Source organism: Malurus melanocephalus, unplaced genomic scaffold (assembly GCF_030028575.1).
Source record: "Malurus melanocephalus ecotype Western Australia unplaced genomic scaffold, MMel_1.1 scaffold_752, whole genome shotgun sequence".
Lineage (NCBI taxonomy): Eukaryota > Metazoa > Chordata > Aves > Passeriformes > Maluridae > Malurus > Malurus melanocephalus.
This window is the reverse complement of record NW_026623984.1, coordinates 35,317-51,651: the sequence shown is the minus strand read 5'-3', so window position 1 is coordinate 51,651 and position 16,335 is coordinate 35,317. Positions and strand designations below refer to the sequence as shown.

The 16,335-nt window shown below is 51.3% G+C and overlaps 1 protein-coding gene across 1 annotated transcript in view; it reads left to right on the top strand.

Moving 5' to 3' along the window:
• LOC130584722 (leucine-rich repeat-containing G-protein coupled receptor 6-like) overlaps positions 1 to 16,335 on the top strand; it is a 133,841-nt gene that overhangs the window by 82,874 nt on the left and 34,632 nt on the right. Inside the window, exon 4 of the mRNA XM_057384871.1 lies at positions 1,920 to 1,991. Within this exon, the coding sequence (XP_057240854.1) occupies positions 1,920 to 1,991 (72 nt within the window). The remainder of the gene's footprint in view (positions 1 to 1,919; positions 1,992 to 16,335) is intronic.

The window sequence follows — 16,335 nt, the reverse complement described above, 5'->3', positions numbered from 1 at the left end:
GTGTCCTGCAGGGCAGGTCCCAGGTGGGGCAGTGTGGCCTGGCCAGAGCAGCAGCATCCCATCTGGTGTGTCCTGCTCCTCASACCCCCTGTAGTGACCCTCCAAGTGTCTCTGCACTCTCCCTGGGTTGTCCTGCCCTGCCTCTGCTGTGGCTCCCACTAGCCCAGGCAGAGCTGTAAAGCAATCCCCAGCTGTATTTGTGCAGCCTTTCATCCGTGTTCATCCACAGAGCCTTATCCTGCAAAATTCTGCTTTTCCCAGCTGCTCTCCYACACCACCCTCTCTCTGCACCCCTCCTCATATGTGCATGTTGTTGGCAGCAATGCCAGCTGTCACCTCCATGTGAGATGCTGCAGAGCCTTTTCATGTTCTTCCTTYGARAAGGAACCATTTATTAACCATGGCMTCTCTGCTGCCCTTTTACACCAAACAYATCTTCTCTCCTGCACTGAATACSAAAATTTAACATTTYRYTAAAGKRAAGCTTAAGTCATGGTAGGTGGTGTCTATYCTTTCTTCTCCATTCTTATGGTCTTCTACCTTGTATAGAAAAAGAATAGATTGCTTTGGCATAATTTGTTTTTCACTGGCTCCTACTGACAGCTTCTTGTTTTCCTGTCTTTCTTCTGCGTGCATACAAATAATTTACTGATAAATCCCCATTTTCTTCCAGAAGTCAAAGAGYTGTGTGGTCTATAACTTTCCTTTTCTAAAGGTTGTCTCTTTCCACCTTTGCAGTCACAGCAATGGCAGATTTCTCACTTAGATCCATGTCCTTTGGGCTGCTGCTCACCACTACAGCCATGCCCTGTCCCTTTGACACTCTGGCAATAAATTATGACAGGACCCCAAGCACTATTTCCTTTTTCATGCCATCTCCAATCACTCTGAGAAGGTTTTGTAACAAGCATCCTCAGGCACTTCATCTTCCAGGCACTTCCCCTGGCCCATCTACTGCACTGGGTTGTGTCTGTTATGCAGAGGAGCAGGTGTCAGTGATGTCCCAATTCTGGAAGGAACAATCAGGTTCAGGAGAGAAGCATGTCCAGAGTCCAAACCTGAGCCTTTGCAGAGATGCTGAGAYGATGACACCAGTAAACTCAGATGTATGGTGCTCCAGCCGGTCAGTGAGGGAGGATTGTGTCTGACCAGGTCTGGTCTGAAACAGCCCTTGGAGCATGGCTCTCGCCCTGCCTCCATCCCTGGAGCCAGTCAGACACCCACCCCTGGGTGTACTGTCATCCCTGTCTCCTCCTTTCCCATCACTGTCCAGGTGTCTCCATGCCCACAGCCCTTCCCCATGCCCTGCACCCAGTTCCACCTCTGCAGGCTCCCCCTGGGTGCTGCCTGCTCAGCCCACCAGCCCCAGGCTCTCTYTGGTRTCCCTGAGCTGGTTTGGTTTGTCCYACMGCAGTTCCAGTGGTGCYGAGGCTGTGAGCTCCCTCAGCACAGAGCTGTGGGGCGGCTCCTGACCCGCTGTGTCCGCAGCTGACCCTCAGTGGGGCAGGAACCCTGCCCAGGGCTGCTCCCCATCCCCTCTGGAGCAGGGAACCACTGGTGAAGGATGCCTGGCTCCAGGATAAACATGGGACAGCTCAGAGCACCAGGGTCACTCTGGGCTAACAGATGCACATCTGCAGGGCAGACACCCCTTTGTCCATCCAGTGACCCCACTGCAGCCCCAAACTCACYCCCCAGCCCTTCTGCTGCAAGGTCTGGGCCAAATTGGGCTGCAGCTCACCTGCTGGCCATCCTAAGCTTGCTTGAGAGCCCTCTCTGGTCAACGTGGTGCTTTCCAACCACTCCAGCTCTCCAGCAAGAGCCCAGGACAACTCCAGAAATGAGCAGCAACCTCCTCCATTTCGTGTCAAGCTGTTGTTGTTGTTGTTTTAACCAAGTTTTCTTTTTTCTAATTATAGGATGTTGCAGAACAATCAGCTGAGCCGCATCCCTGCAGAGGCACTGAGGGATCTTCCAAATCTGCAATCTCTGTAAGTCATTAAAAATCAATGCTGTGAGCTGCACACTCCCTCGGGGGCCCCAGGCTTCCCAGCATTTGAGTCATTAGTTCCTTTGTCAAGGATGTTCTGTTCCTTCTTCCTTTTCTTTTCCAATTTATGCAAAGATTACTGTCACTTAGCATGGAAGGGAGGGAAGGGTGGTTTTCAAGGAAGAAACRCTGTCTTGGTAGAGGATGTTGAAATTACAGCTCCCCATGTGTGCATTGTGATGAAAAGGCCACTAGTGCCAGTGCATATTTCAAGAAACACTGGAAAATATCCACCCAGAGAGTCCTTGTCCTCTGCACTGAGGACCACAGTGGGGAAGGGACCTGCCAGCGAGCACAGGAGACACTCTGCTGTGACCAAGGGCAAGCTGGGTTTTACCCAAATCCAGGGAAATTGTATCMGGGTAGAACTGCTTTAAAGTCTTCAGGTGATTCAGCCCTTGGAAGGAGCCAAGGCTGTGACTGTGCTTTTCCTTGAAAGGAACCACATCCACTGCAGGTCTKTGCTCCCATGCCCACTGAAAATCACACGACTTTGGAACATTTGGAGTTTTACCAAGTATGGGTACATTGTGACCAGACCCTGGTAGTGCTGGTGAATTCAGGGAAGGTGTGTTTGGGGCAGGGAGCRCAACTGGAGCTGGTAAGAGCGTTCTGAAAAACTGACCTTATCCCTTAATCCCGAACTTCAGTCCCAGTCTTACACTGATGAGCCCTTTCATCACAGAAATGTTGGCTGGGAGCCATTCCTGGGAGTCTCTTGCTTGGAGCAGGACTATCCCAAATACTTAGGGGTCTATCCAAGCATAAACATTCCCCTCTTGTGGAAGCCTGAGGCTGTTCTTCCTGGGGAAGAAACTTTTCTAAGTGCAACCTAAAACCACTGGAAGGCAGTTCATGGCCATTGCTCTTTGTTTGATCACCTGGAACGACCCTGAAGGGCTTGGTTCCACCATCTTTAGTTGCAGGTCCCTGGCAGTTCCCCTCTCAGCCTCTTCTCTGCTAARTGAAACCAACCCTGCTCCTTCCACTTCTACTCAGGGGCAGGACCCTGACTCAGCTGCTCCACTGGACCTTTCTCATTCTTCTTTGTCCTTCTTACACTGGGCAGCCCAAAACTGGGCACAGTTCTCCATGTGTGGCCCGCCCAGTACCCAGTAGGAGTTTCTGTAAATATCAATTTAAATATTAATTGGTAATGGGGGTGTTGGCTGTGCAGGATACGAACGTTCTTTCTGCCAGAAGAGATTTGAAACATTTGTTGTTGAAATATCACTGGCACGTGGTTGTGCTTATTATTAAACTGTGTCGACACAGTCACCACCAGTGCCGGAGTCAGGACCCCCCACTCCAGGGATTTTGAGATTAGATTGCTCTCCAAATGGCTTCTCTTTCAAGGGAAGTGTGACATGGAAGGCATTGCCCCAGGAACACCCCTTTCACCCTGAGCCTGGCTCTCCTGTGCCTGTGACAGTGTGTGACAGCCAGTGTGTGACAGCCAGTGCCACCAGAGCCCATGGCTGCACAGAGCCAGCCTCTGTTTCTGAAGGTTCCTGCACAGCCACCACTGCAGCCCTGGCCACCATCCTGGGGGATTTGTCCCATCCCGATGGATGGAGACCTGGGCTAGGGCTGGGAGGTCCCCATGCTCCATCTCCTCAGCCCACAGCCCCTGCCAAAATACCACAGGGCACGTGAGAAATGCAGAACACTCTAAGAAGCCGCTGGAGTACTTTGGGGATGGTTTGAAGGGCAGGGTGGGAGGATGGCTTGTGAGAATTGGCAGAGGTTCCTGCTCCTGGTGCCCTTCGAGGCCACCTCAGCCAGGGTGGTTCTCCCAGGKATCTCCAAGGCTGGGTGAGGGGGAGTTGGGCCAGCTGGGATCCAGTGCTCTTCCTGCAGAAACTGAACAGTAAAAGCAAATTTTAGGAAGAAATAAGCTGCTTTAAGCAACCTGGGCATAAAAYCAGAGGGCTGAGTATGAGAGCAGGTCTGGCTTGGACATACCTAATGCCCATCACAGCAGCACTGCTTTTGAGACCAGCTGTGTCCTGTCTGCCCCCAGAATGTGCTGTCCAAGCTGCTCAGCTCCCCCCAGGGTCTGAGGTGACTGAGCAGGGATCTCTTGCCCTTCCTGAGCAACCTTGTTCCTGTGAACCAACCTGTCTAGGCTGTCACTGCCCTCCCAGAGCTTCTCTCAGCCCCTGAGCCCTGCAGTTCAGCCAGGTCCTTCTCCCCAGCAGTGCACAAGCTGCCATGCCTGGTCCCTCTGGGCTYCTCTTCTCCTCATCTTCCATTTTCAAGATACCTGTCCTCATTCCCCCACAAGAGAGCCACATCTTCTGTGCCTTGCCCAGCTCCTCCTCTGAGGCTCGGGATCCTTTCTCAGCCCCTCATCATTCCTGAATCCTGCCCCAGACACCAACTGAGCACAGAAGGGACTGACATTGTGACTTCACACTCCTGCCTCTATCTTAGAAGAAAAACAACAAACTGTTAGGTCTGGCAAGACCTGAGTTCAGGATCGGAAAGGGATCGACACCTTTTGACCTGCAGGACTGATCAATTCAGTGCTCCCAGCTGCACCAGCCAGACCTACAGCACATCCACCAGCCAGCAGGCACAGTGGGAGCAAGTAAGTTCACAAGGAAACTCCTGCAGGGAAAATGAACTTTTCATGGGATGGAGTTCAAGCCATTTCCTCTTGTCCCATCACTTGAGACATGGCAGAAGAGCCTCACCCCCCTGTCACTACAAGCTTCCTTCAGGCAGCTGCAGACAGCAGCTTTCTCCTCTTCCCACAGAAGCTGCACAGCAGAGACCCTTGGGCTCAGTGAAGGCACAAGAACCASGTCTGGTGACACAGCCTGGCATGGCTGCAGGCCACAGCCCTGCTCCAGAGGGATGTGGACACTTCTGAAGGCACACAGTGCTACAAGGGGGCAACACTGCTACTGTGCCTCACTGCTGTAACCTGGAAATCATCCATGGTGTGATGATTTCCATCCCCACCCACCGTGGGAGCAGCCAGTGTTTGCAGAGCCCTGCAGCTCTCCCTCTAGCTCATGTTCAGAGATGCTCTCTGAATGAGATGGACAGCACTGTGTCTGAAGGGGAATCCAGGGCTAGGATGATCTGCTTGGTTTCCACTGGTGCTGCCATGGCTTCTCCAAATGTAGCAGCTCACCTCAGACTGAGAGACTCCACGCAGGTCTGCATTAGAGTGATTTTTTCCCCTCTTTTTCAAATATCTGAGTCATTTCCCACAAGTTTACGAGACTCTTGTGTATCCATTGCCAAAAAACTCACCAGCCTGGAACACCTATAGGTCACCCACAGCATGGTTTTCAAGCATCACCAGTCAGGCCATCTGAGCCCCAGTGTATTTGTGCTGCCCAGAGACTCCTTTTTTCCCTTCAGAATGGGAAGTGGCTTTATGGCACATCAAGACAGTCCATGAGTTATCAGATTTGTACAGTACTTGGTGAAATATTAACTCTCTGTTTGCATGTTGGCAACACACCCTAAGCAAGCAGGACAGCTGGGAAGGGGGTGAACATGGGAGCCAACAGGAGTGGGATGGAACCAGCACCAGACAGAAAGGGATTGTGTGTTGGTTATTTTCTTGCTCTTTCAGATGTTTACATTTGGTGTCCATGTTTTTCATTCTGGGATTCGAGCAGGATTTGAAGGGAAATGTGTATCCCTCAGGGACAAACTGGCCCAGGAGAGGAAAGGCAGGCTTCTCAATGCACAAGTCTTTTCTCAGGATTACAGCAAAAGCAGAAAAACTAAGTGGAGACTGAGAGCAATTGCTTTCAACTTAGTTCTATCAGAAAAACTTATCAATTCAAGGGATTAGGTGACTGGACAAGTGGGACCGAAAGGGATGTTCTAGCCAGGAAAGTCATTCCTCCTTTTATCAGGTGATGATGCATATTGGAGTGCCCTGTGCAGAARGATCAGAGTCAGAGGCACAGTCAGAGCATGAGCTCTCCACTCCAGAGTGCCTGACCCCAGGAAAGCCTGGGGGATTATATTTGCATTGTTTATGCATCCCCTGCCTTCCCACAGCTGGCTCTGGGCAGCCTGGGCACAGGCTCCAGCCAGCCCTCTGTACCAAAAGCAGAAACTCCCTGCACCATAGCCTGGGTCCTGCTCACATCTGTCTCTAAAAGAACAGATAAAAAAGGAGAAACATTTACACTGCTCTGATTCTGTGGGCCTCCCCCAGTTCTTGCCTTGAGATGAGGACCTGTCTTCAGCCAAGGAGCTTCCTCAAAGCTGCCACCCCATGAGATTCAGGCATACAGAACTTTGCATGACAGGTGTGGTGTCACCCACAAAAGACATGTTGTGGAACCAGCACTGGAAAATCATTAATTATAACTATTTATATTTAGTATTTATATTTAAGTAATTTTACTCTGGTTCCCTGGGAGCCCACATTACTGAAGATCCAGTCCTTCCTGGACAAACAGCAAGCCAAAAGAAAATGGTTCAGGCAATTTTGGGTGAGATGGGAGAGTCAGAATGTTCTTCTGTGAGTTCTTTTTATTGGATATTCCTATTGCCTTGTGTGACCCCGATATCCTTCCTAACCAATGAAGACACAGCCCTGAGTTTTGGCAAATAATTTCAAACACAACAAGAGGGTTTCCTCCTGAAAACCCTAACAGAGGTGCTGGGAATACCGCCCAGCCAGGAGGAGGTTTCCAGCCATTCAACATAATTCCTTGCCAAAAGGGCATTTGTGGGTCCAGGCTGCCCATTGCCCATCACCCCATGTGCTGACMCAGAGTTTGGCTGCTCTGGGTTGGATTACTGGGTGTCACCAACCATCAGGCACCTCCTGTAGTCTGCACCACCCCTCCTCAGTAGGTTTGGCTTTCCCCAGCCAGAGGTGTCCGTGGCTCACTGTGCCCCGTGGGTGTCAGCCAGCCTGAGGAGGCAAAGTGTCAAACCCCCCTAGGCAGTCCCATCCCCATCAGACCCCCTGTGCTCACCCCTCAGCACGGCTCCTCCAAAGCTGCAKCCATGCCCAGGCCAGAGCCAGACCTGCCCTGCTCCCTGCCAGCCCCAAGATGTGCAGGCATCACTGCCTGGAGCCCCAGCTRTCAGGAAGGAGACCTTGGCAGGTTTCACTGATGAATACAAAGAGGAATTTGGATTTCAAAAGAAGATGAGGCCAAGCTCTGGAGACTGAGCCTCCTACCAAGTGTGAGGGAGCTGCTTCCCGGCAGGCTTGATTTATCTGGGAAGCATGTTGGGAAGCCCGGTGGGGAGGATTAGAAAGAACACGCACACCTGATGGCAACGCTCTGAGCCCTGCGAGGGGTGCCAAGGCCTTACGTAATGCTCACATCCAGTTGTGATCCCCTGGCAAAGTCTCTGGCTGCCCGTGGTTTATAGGTGCAGKAACAACATACCATGTGCATTCTGGAAGAGTCGTGTGTCAGTCTAATTAACGACTTTGTGGTTTGTGAGCACTTACCTAAAGCAGATGGGCACTGTGTCTGTTCCTCTGCCAGACAGAAAGAGTCCAAGGTATTTCAAAGCGAGCAGGTGCTATAAATTATAATTACCAAGCTTGTCGAGGTAGAGAAAGCAGAGCAAAAAGAAACCTGGTGGATTAAGAGATCAAGATAAACTCCTGGTTTTTCTTTTTCAAATACCTATGGAAAGCTTTYTTGGAGTTTCTTGCAGATCAGCATTTTGGGAAGGTGCTTAGCATGTGTCTGGCTCTTCAGGGTGAGTGTTGCCTATGTCAGCCTGGAGGGGGAAGGGAGGCTTTAGTGCCAGGCAGAAGTGTTAAAGCCTCAAGATGCTGCACCATGAGATTGGGCTCCTCTTGCCCCCTTTCCACATTGCACTTTGGGTTTTCTCTCGAGTCTGTGGCAAGATGCTTTGTTCTGCTGGCAAACACTGGCTGCAAGTCCTGTGGGCAGTTCCCAGCTCTGGCCTCAATGGCATCCAGGACAGCAACCTGTGGCTATGTCTGCATCCATCCTGTGTCTCTTGGCAGCTCCCCCTGTGTGCAGGACAGAAACCTCTTCCTTCCGTGCCAGCACGTGTCAGTCCCTGACAGCCAACACACCCTGTGCCTGGTGGCTACTGCACCCAGGGCACAGGTAGCCACTGTCAGTGCCAGTGTGCACAGATGGTGGGCACCAGCCAGAGAGGCCCTGCTCCCTGTGGGCCTGCCCTTGCTCTCAGTTCCTCTTTCTCCATCACATTCTTGCATCCCCCTGGAATATTTGCAGAATTCTCTTTCCACTCTGCCACAAACCTGCTGTTCCCAGTCTGAAATCAGCCACAGGCTGATTTCAGACTGGTCCCATCAGCACCTTCTTGCTCCTGACCCTTGTATGACAGCAGTGCTGCCCTCTGCACATCCAGCCTGCAGAAGGATTCCATGCCTTYACAAGCTGATAGGATGCAAACTGGAGGAGAAACTGTGTCACAGACATTGTCCTTAAATATATTGAAAGCCTTTTCCTGTTTTGCTAAAGATGTAATTTCCTGTTATATTCTGATTTCACTACGGCTGTACTTGATCCATAATCAATAAGTGCTAAATCAGCCTTACATGTGACTCCCTGCATGCAGGTTGATTGTACCCCTTACTAAAACAATCCACTTCTTCCATCTCATTGGTTTGCCACCATTTGGACTCCTGTAGAAATGCAATAAAGGCTGCTTCATCCCCTGTCCCTTAAGGCAGGTAATTATTTTTGTACAGATGGCCAAAGATTGAAATGCAAAAAATTACTTACAGCAATTGGAGAACATGTGGACTTTGATGTAGAGGAAGGAGGAAGGCTCTTCCCACCAGATCAGACTCTTACAAGCATATAAATTCTTATGACAGAAGGAAGAAAAAAATTCCTTTGGAATCAACATGGCCTGAAGAGCTCAGTCAGTTCATTCCTCATTTCACTTCTTTGATCTGTTTGAGATTTGACAGTTTGCTGTTCACAGCAATATTCTTCTCTATAAATCACATGTGATACAGTGAGGTTTGGTGAAGGTGTTGTTTCCACTGGTTGTTTGGAGGATAAAAGCTATGGAAAAGCACATCTCTATAAAGTCAATACAACACAGCAGTGACTTACAGCCTGTTGGCATCGGGGCTGTCTAATGGCAAGACCACCTCAGCCCTGCAGCCTGGTTTACTGGTGAAAGCGTCTTTCTGCAGCACGAGGAAAGGAGGTCAGGGAAGAGCAGTGTGGTAGCTCTGATGGAGAATATGCAGATAGGACCCCCAATGTTCCCCTGGTGATTGCTGCTGTTGCTGCTGAGCACACGGGACTTTGGATTGCACCTCTTAGGGATGCCTCTGCAGCAGCAAGCATTCCTGTGGCAGGAAAAGGAGCCCAGGATGGGTATCACAGTGTGGGCAGCGTGCTGTTCTTCCACTGTGCTGCTCAAAACCTTCCTGTCCCATCTCTGAAATCCCCACTGTCTTGGGGCCCCTTCCCAGCACCAGCTCAGGAGAGCAGCACAACCAAGTCGGTGGAGTTTGGTCCCCACCCCTGTTTTCAGAAGTCTGGTGTCCATTTTGGCAGTTCAGGTTCATTAATATTTCTACAAAAAAAACAGTCTGGGAGGGTCCAAGAGCACACATTCACCACACTCGAGTGATCACTGCAGGCAGACGTGCCACACACCTGGATACACKCTCAGATAATTTCCATGCACTGATGCAGCCATGGTGTGGTGAGTGCCTGCTGAAGTTTGGCTGCTGCCAGTGTTCCTCAGTAGTTGTACAGAAGCAGAAGCCTCTCTGACTCCACTGCCATGGTTGTTCCTCCCAGCAGCCGCTTGCACAGATTGGGAGTCACCAGAGTGGCCCCTGGAGCTTGTGCAGCTGAGCCAGGGCACAGACAGGGAAGAGATGACACATTTTTCATTCAGGTGGGCTGAGGTCCCTGGAAGGAACTGAGGCCACTTCTCATAATTTGGTTCATGAATGATAAACCAGATTCAGAGGAATTGCTTTTGGGCACAGACTTTGAGCAGATAAGATTTTTTCTGGTTCTGTGTACCACAGGGTGTTGTCTAATGTGCCACTCACTGGCCCTTCTCTCCAGCCAGTCTGAGCTGCCACTGAAGATCTTTCTTTGTCACCAGGACTGGCAACAGCAGCTTAGCAAGATCAGACCAGGTTTGAGAAGAAAAATATGTATTAGGATACAAATCCAGTTCAAGATTCAGATTTTGGACTTGTTCCTCTGTTCATACRGGTCTGATCCAAATCCTGGTTCTGGGTTCAAGAGTATCCCTGACTGGGAAACAAAGTGCATGGCTGGACCTTATTTCATCTTGCAGCAGCTTTCTTTGTCACTCAGCTCATCTCCCTGTGTTGTTTAGGGCATGTTCCCCAGCAGCCCACTGGGGAAAAGTGCCACTATTTTTACTGCAATGAAGAGCAACAGTGTATTTTCAAAAGCCACTGGTAAATTTGCAGATGACACTAAGCTGGGAGCATGCATCAATCTGTTGGAGGGTAGAAGGGCTCTGCAGAGGGACCAGGATAGGCTGGATAGATGGGCTGAGTCCAGCAACATGAAGTTCAACAAGTCCAAGTGCCGAGTCCTGCAGTTTGGCCACAAAAACCCCCTCCCTGCAGTGTTACAGTCTGGGAGCAGAGTGGCTGGACAGTGGCCAGGTAGAAAGGGAACTGGAGGTACTGGTCAATAATCAACTGAATATGAGCCAGCAGTGTGCCCAGGTGGCCAAAAAGGCCAGTGGCACCCAGCCTGTATCAAAAATAGTGCAACCAGCAGGACCAGGGAAGTATTACCTGTATTCGGCACTGGYGAGGCCACACCTTGAGTACTGTGTCCAGTTCTGGGCCCCTCAGTTTAGGAAGGACATTGAGATGCTTGAACATGTCCAGAGGAGGGCAACAAGGCTGGGGAAGGGCTTGGAACATAAGCCCTGTGAAGAGTGGCTGAGGGAGCTGGGGTTGTTCAGCATGGAGAAAAGGAGACTCAGGGGTGACCTTATCACTCTCTACAACTGCCTGAAGGGTGGCTGTGGGCAGSGGGGGCCAGTCTCTTCTCCCARGCAACARCCRACAGAAGGAGAGGACACAGCCTTAAACTGTGCCAAGGGAAGTTTAAGTGAGATTTAAGAAATAAATTCTTCACTGTGAGGGTGATCACACTGGAATTGTATGCCCAGGGACGTGGGGGAGTCACCATCCCTGGACGTGTTTTAAAACAGACTGGATGTGGCACTCGGTGCCATGGTTTAGTGCTTTTTGACGATGTTGAAGGACTCTTCCAGCCTTGCTCATTCTATGTGTGATTCTGTGTGTAATCCACTTGGCAGAATATTCATCACTACCTTTCAGTGAAGCCAAAACTGTGGCTTGTTCACCGTGTTCTGGATAGGACTCAACCAGCAGCTCTGCAGCTCCCCTGCAGCCCGCAGGTACCAGCGGGAGGACTGGCCGTGCTGGGTTTGGCATTGCTGCCGAGGAGCCTGGGCCAGCTTTGTGGCTGGGACATGGAGTGGCAGGGACCAGGGGATTGGTGTCTTTGTGGGTCTGCTGGGACTGGGCTGCTAAATCCTTCCCTCGTGGTGAAGGATCCTAAAATACCGCCAGGAAGGAGATCCAATTCTTCTGAGTCACCACCACAGCCTCACTACACAACCTTCCTTCACTTTGGATAAGTTTCTGCTGTGCCCACGTCTCCCTGAGGCAGACCAGGTGGATTTGTCTCCTCTGACTGTGGCTGTCTAGGTATTACCTCACCCCAGCAGCAGTGGAAAATGATCAGCAAYTGCAGAGGGTGAATCATCTCTGTTATCTCAGAGCCCTCTCTGGGGSATGAATCACTCTCTGGAGGAATCTGGTTTTCTCCTCTGGCTATAGAAAGACCCTCTAACTGGTTTTGAGTTCTGTGTGAGTAAGGCTGAGTGAGATGTGGTTTTCCTACACTTGGAAAGCAAAAGAAAAATGTTCCCGTCTTGACCCCTCACTTTTATCCAGCAAAATCAGTCCCCCAAGCTGAGACACACCATCAGGGCAGAGCTGAGCACCTCCACTCCCTACAGCCCATGCACATYACCCAGCACACACTTGTGTAGCCCTCAGGGAAATCTACCAGARGAGATCGTCTTGCCTAAAAATATGAACGCAAGGAGCAGCTCACCCTCTAACCAGGGAGGAATTTCTCTACACTCCAGAGCTGGAGGGATTTGTATTTGCAACCACTGTTCTGTGAGCAAATCAGAAAGGAGGCATGGCTTCTGGGTACATCGCAGACATGGATTTTTTTCCTGTCAGTAGGAGGAACTCAGCTGGTCAGATCAGAGTCTTCTCTGCTTAGCAGTAAAAAACCATGAAATGCAATKTGGTTATACAATGATCTCAGTAACATTTTTTAGAGGAAGATTTGAAGACCACACACAAACTGTTTAATGTAGCATCCTCAAGAACAGTTCACTTTAGCAATGCCCCAAATCCTGGCTGYATTTGTCCTTCATTCATTACTTGCTGGTTTTGAGCAATGAGTTGCTGTGAAGTTTATGGAAATGTATCTCATGCTAGTGAGTGCCAGTGCTGTGAAGGATCCCTGGATTCACCTTCCAGAAAGAGTGCTATGTGGTTTATCAGGCTAACAACTAAAAGTTTAGCAAATTTCAGTCACTTCAGAACTGGAAAATAGTACAGAAAAGGTGTATGCATGAATTGGTATCTCCTCCCAAGGATGATGTATGTAGATACAAGAGAGAAACTGCCCCAACTGCATAAGATGCCTCACTTGTGCACACAGTGTGTAAAAAGCAGCATCTTCCTCTCTTTGTAGTTTTTGAAATTCTTTCCTGGAATGTCCAGAGTAGATCATTCAGCTCCCAATGACCTTGAGTTGGGCCATAATGCCCATGATGATCCCCTAAGCCAGTTCCTCCCTTGAGACTTCACTTTCTAATTTTTCCATTCATTGAGCTGGTGGTTGATGACTCTTAGAAGGGGGTGATGGTGAGAGGCTCCCTTGCCATGGCCCAGCCCCTCCAGAATTCCCCGCTGTGCTGCCAAGAAGAGATCCCAGCACAGGTGGGTGTTTGGGGCTGTGCTTGTCCAGCAGCTTGGCAGTGGTTCTGCCTGCCTGGCGATGCCCACCAGGTACTGCAGTCACTTCCAGACTTCCCTGTGCTGACTTCAGCCATCCAGTAGGGCCACTGATGGTCACACGTCTATCCAGATTGTTCCCACCTTTCTCTGCCTACCCTGCAAGGACTGCAGAACCCACCTTTCAATGAGCAGAGGTCCCTCAGAAGAGACTCTGACAAACACTGAAGTTTAACTCACCCTCTCGAATGCAGCCACTCCCCGCCCCAGGCTGTAAGAACTCTCAGGAAGAAGCACGTGCTGCTCTGGCTGCCCTCAGTGTGTGCTCTGGGCACACTGTGAGTACTCAAAAAATAACAATCCCAGCTCACATACATAATCCACATACACATTCCTGCCTCAGAAAGCCRTACAGATATTTAGTAAGTTCCAAAGTGTTTCCATAACCTCTGCCGTGACATTACCCAATGTTCTCTCATGGACTCTAAGTCACTCACTCACCCACACAGGCAGGTTGCATGCCCCAAGTGATGGCTCAACAGAAAGATGGACAGCAGTTGTTCCACAAAATGGACATGTGAGTGCACAGGGAAGTTGGGTCCCAGGTGTGCAAGCACTGGTGTGYAAGCACTGCTGATGAACCACAGAGGAGCTGCAGGTAAACTGTAGACAGGGAGAGAAGCAAGGAGTGGACATATTTAAACTGGCAACATGGTCACAGGATCCTGGAATCCTGGAATGGTTTGCATAGAAAGAAGCCTTAAAGCTCATCCCCTTCCACCCCTGCCATGGGCAGGGACACCTTCCAATATCCCAGGGTGCTCCAAGCCCTGCCCAGCCTGGCCTTGGACACTGCCAGGGATCCAGGGGCAGCCACAGCTTCTCTGGGCACCCTGTGCCAGGGCCTCCCCACCGTCACAGGGAAGAATTCCTTCCCAATATCCCATCTAACCCTGCCCTCTGGCAGTGGGAAGCCATTCCCCCTTGTCCTGTCCCTTCATCCCTTGTCCCCAGTCCCTCTCCAGCTTTTCTAGAGCCCCTTTAGGCACTGGAAGGGGCTCTGAGATCTCCCTGCATCCTCTCTTCTCCAGGCTGAGCACCCCCAGCTCTCCCAGCCTGGCCCCAGCCCTCAGAGCAGCTCCATGGGCTCCTCTGGACCCCACAAACAGGCCCATGTGTTTCTCTGCTGAGGGCCCTAGGGCTGGACCCTGCACCTTGGTGTGCCATGAGCTGTCCAGAGCCCCTTTCCCCAGAGCACAGCCATGTCCTGCTCCCCGTGTCCCAAGGGCTCCTCTCCCCTCCCTTTCCCAGCTGCCTTGTGCTTGGCAAACCCCACATTTCAGACCCCACATGCAGACCCACAGCTTGGTGAGCCTTTGAACCACCCCGCTCACCCTCTTGTCCCTTCTCCGCTTCCCTGGCATTGTGGCCAAGGGGGGAATGCCAGGCCCCAGGAGGAGCTGGTTGGGGAGCTGGCGCAGCTGCCCAGCTGTCAGCAGTTTCTGTAGCTGCACGGAGATTTTGGCAATCCTTACTGTACCGTTCTGACCCGAGGGGTTTTGGAGGTGTTTGCAGCTGGGGATAACAAAGCCCTCTTGTCTACACCAAAGGCACTTTCCGTGGAGTCTCAGCATTGCTCTGATTTCATTTCCTGAGCATCCCTTGTGGAGAGCTTCCCACAGGAACATACCCCATTGAGTCAGGAGTGAAGACTCACGGCAGTCCAAATTTTCTCACCAGCTCCTGTTCCACAGCCAACCGCAAACATGTTTGTGTCTCGAACCTCCATTCACTGCCTGGGATGGTTCTCACAGCTTTTCAGCTGGAAATGGAAGAAGGAAGCTCTTTTGAGTGTTGCTGGAGGGCTGTAATCTCTTCCTTGGCTGGGGCAGGGGGCCCAGGTGTAGGAGCCGGTCCATAAGGCAATAATGTGTCACTCACAGAATCACGGACTGCTTTGGGTGGAAAGCAACCTTTAAAGGTCATCTAGTCCAACCCTCTGCAACTGGGACAAGTACACCTTCAACTAGACCAGGTCACTCAAAGCCCATCCAGCCCTGGATGTTTCCAGGGAAGGGACATCCACTACCTCTCTGGACAGCCCGTGTTTCTGTTTCACCCTCCTTATTGTATAAAATGTCTTCTTTATATCTAGTCTGAATCTTCCCTCTATTCGTTTAAAACCATCACCCCTTGTCCTGTTGCTACTAAAGACCCTACTAAAAAGTCACACACAGAATGAACCAGGCTGGAAGAGATCTTCAAGATCATCAAGTGCAGCCTATGACCCAACACCTCCTCATCACCCAAACCATGGCACTGAGTGCCACGTCCAGTYTGTGTTCCAGCACATCCAGGGATGGTGACTCCACCACCTCCCTGGGCAGTCAATTCCAGTGTGTGATCACCCTCACAGTGAGGAATTTCTTTCTAATATCTAAGTCTGTCCCCATCTTTATTATAAGCCCTCTTGAGGCACTGAGGTGCTCCCAGAGCCTTCTCTGGGTGTGAACAGCCCCCAGCTCTCTCTCTCTTCTATTCCAGTGCAGAGGGGCTCCAGCCCTCAGCATGGCATCCTCTGGACTCATTCCAACAGCTCCATTCTCCCACTGCATCGACAGTACATTGTGTCAGCAAAGACATAGCAGGCAGAGCAGAAATTTAACCCATTTTCCCCCTTCCWGGTGAGCAGTGCAGTCCCCGGCTGCCTTTGCCACAGCTTGTACCAGTCGATGGAAGAGCCCTTGCTCTTCCCCTGGCTTATCTGGGACCCCTCAGGGACCCAGACCCTCCTCCCGCCGTGAGTGGGGCCCCAGCAGGTGCTGAGCTGRGCACAAGGAGCAGCTCGTGTGGGGCTGGGGACAGGGCAGTGTGGCACGGGGGACAGGGTGGCCTCGAGCAGGATGACCCCGGAGCCGTTCCGGCAGTTCCTGCACAGCCATTGCCCCAAGCTGTGCCCTCAATTCCTGCACAGCCATTCCCTAGAGCCRTGCCCTCAGCATCCGGCACAGCCATTCCCTCAGTTCCTGCACGGCCATTCCCTGGGGCCATGCCCATTCCCTCAGCTCCTGCAGAGCCATTCCCCGGAGCCTGCCCTCAGCTCCTGCATGGCCATTCCCTGGAGCCTGCCCTCAGCTCCTGCACAAACATTCCCCGGGGCCATGCCCATTCCCTCAGCTCCTACACAGCCATTCCCTCAGCTCCTGTACAGCCACTCCCCCGGGCCGTGCCCTCAGCTCCC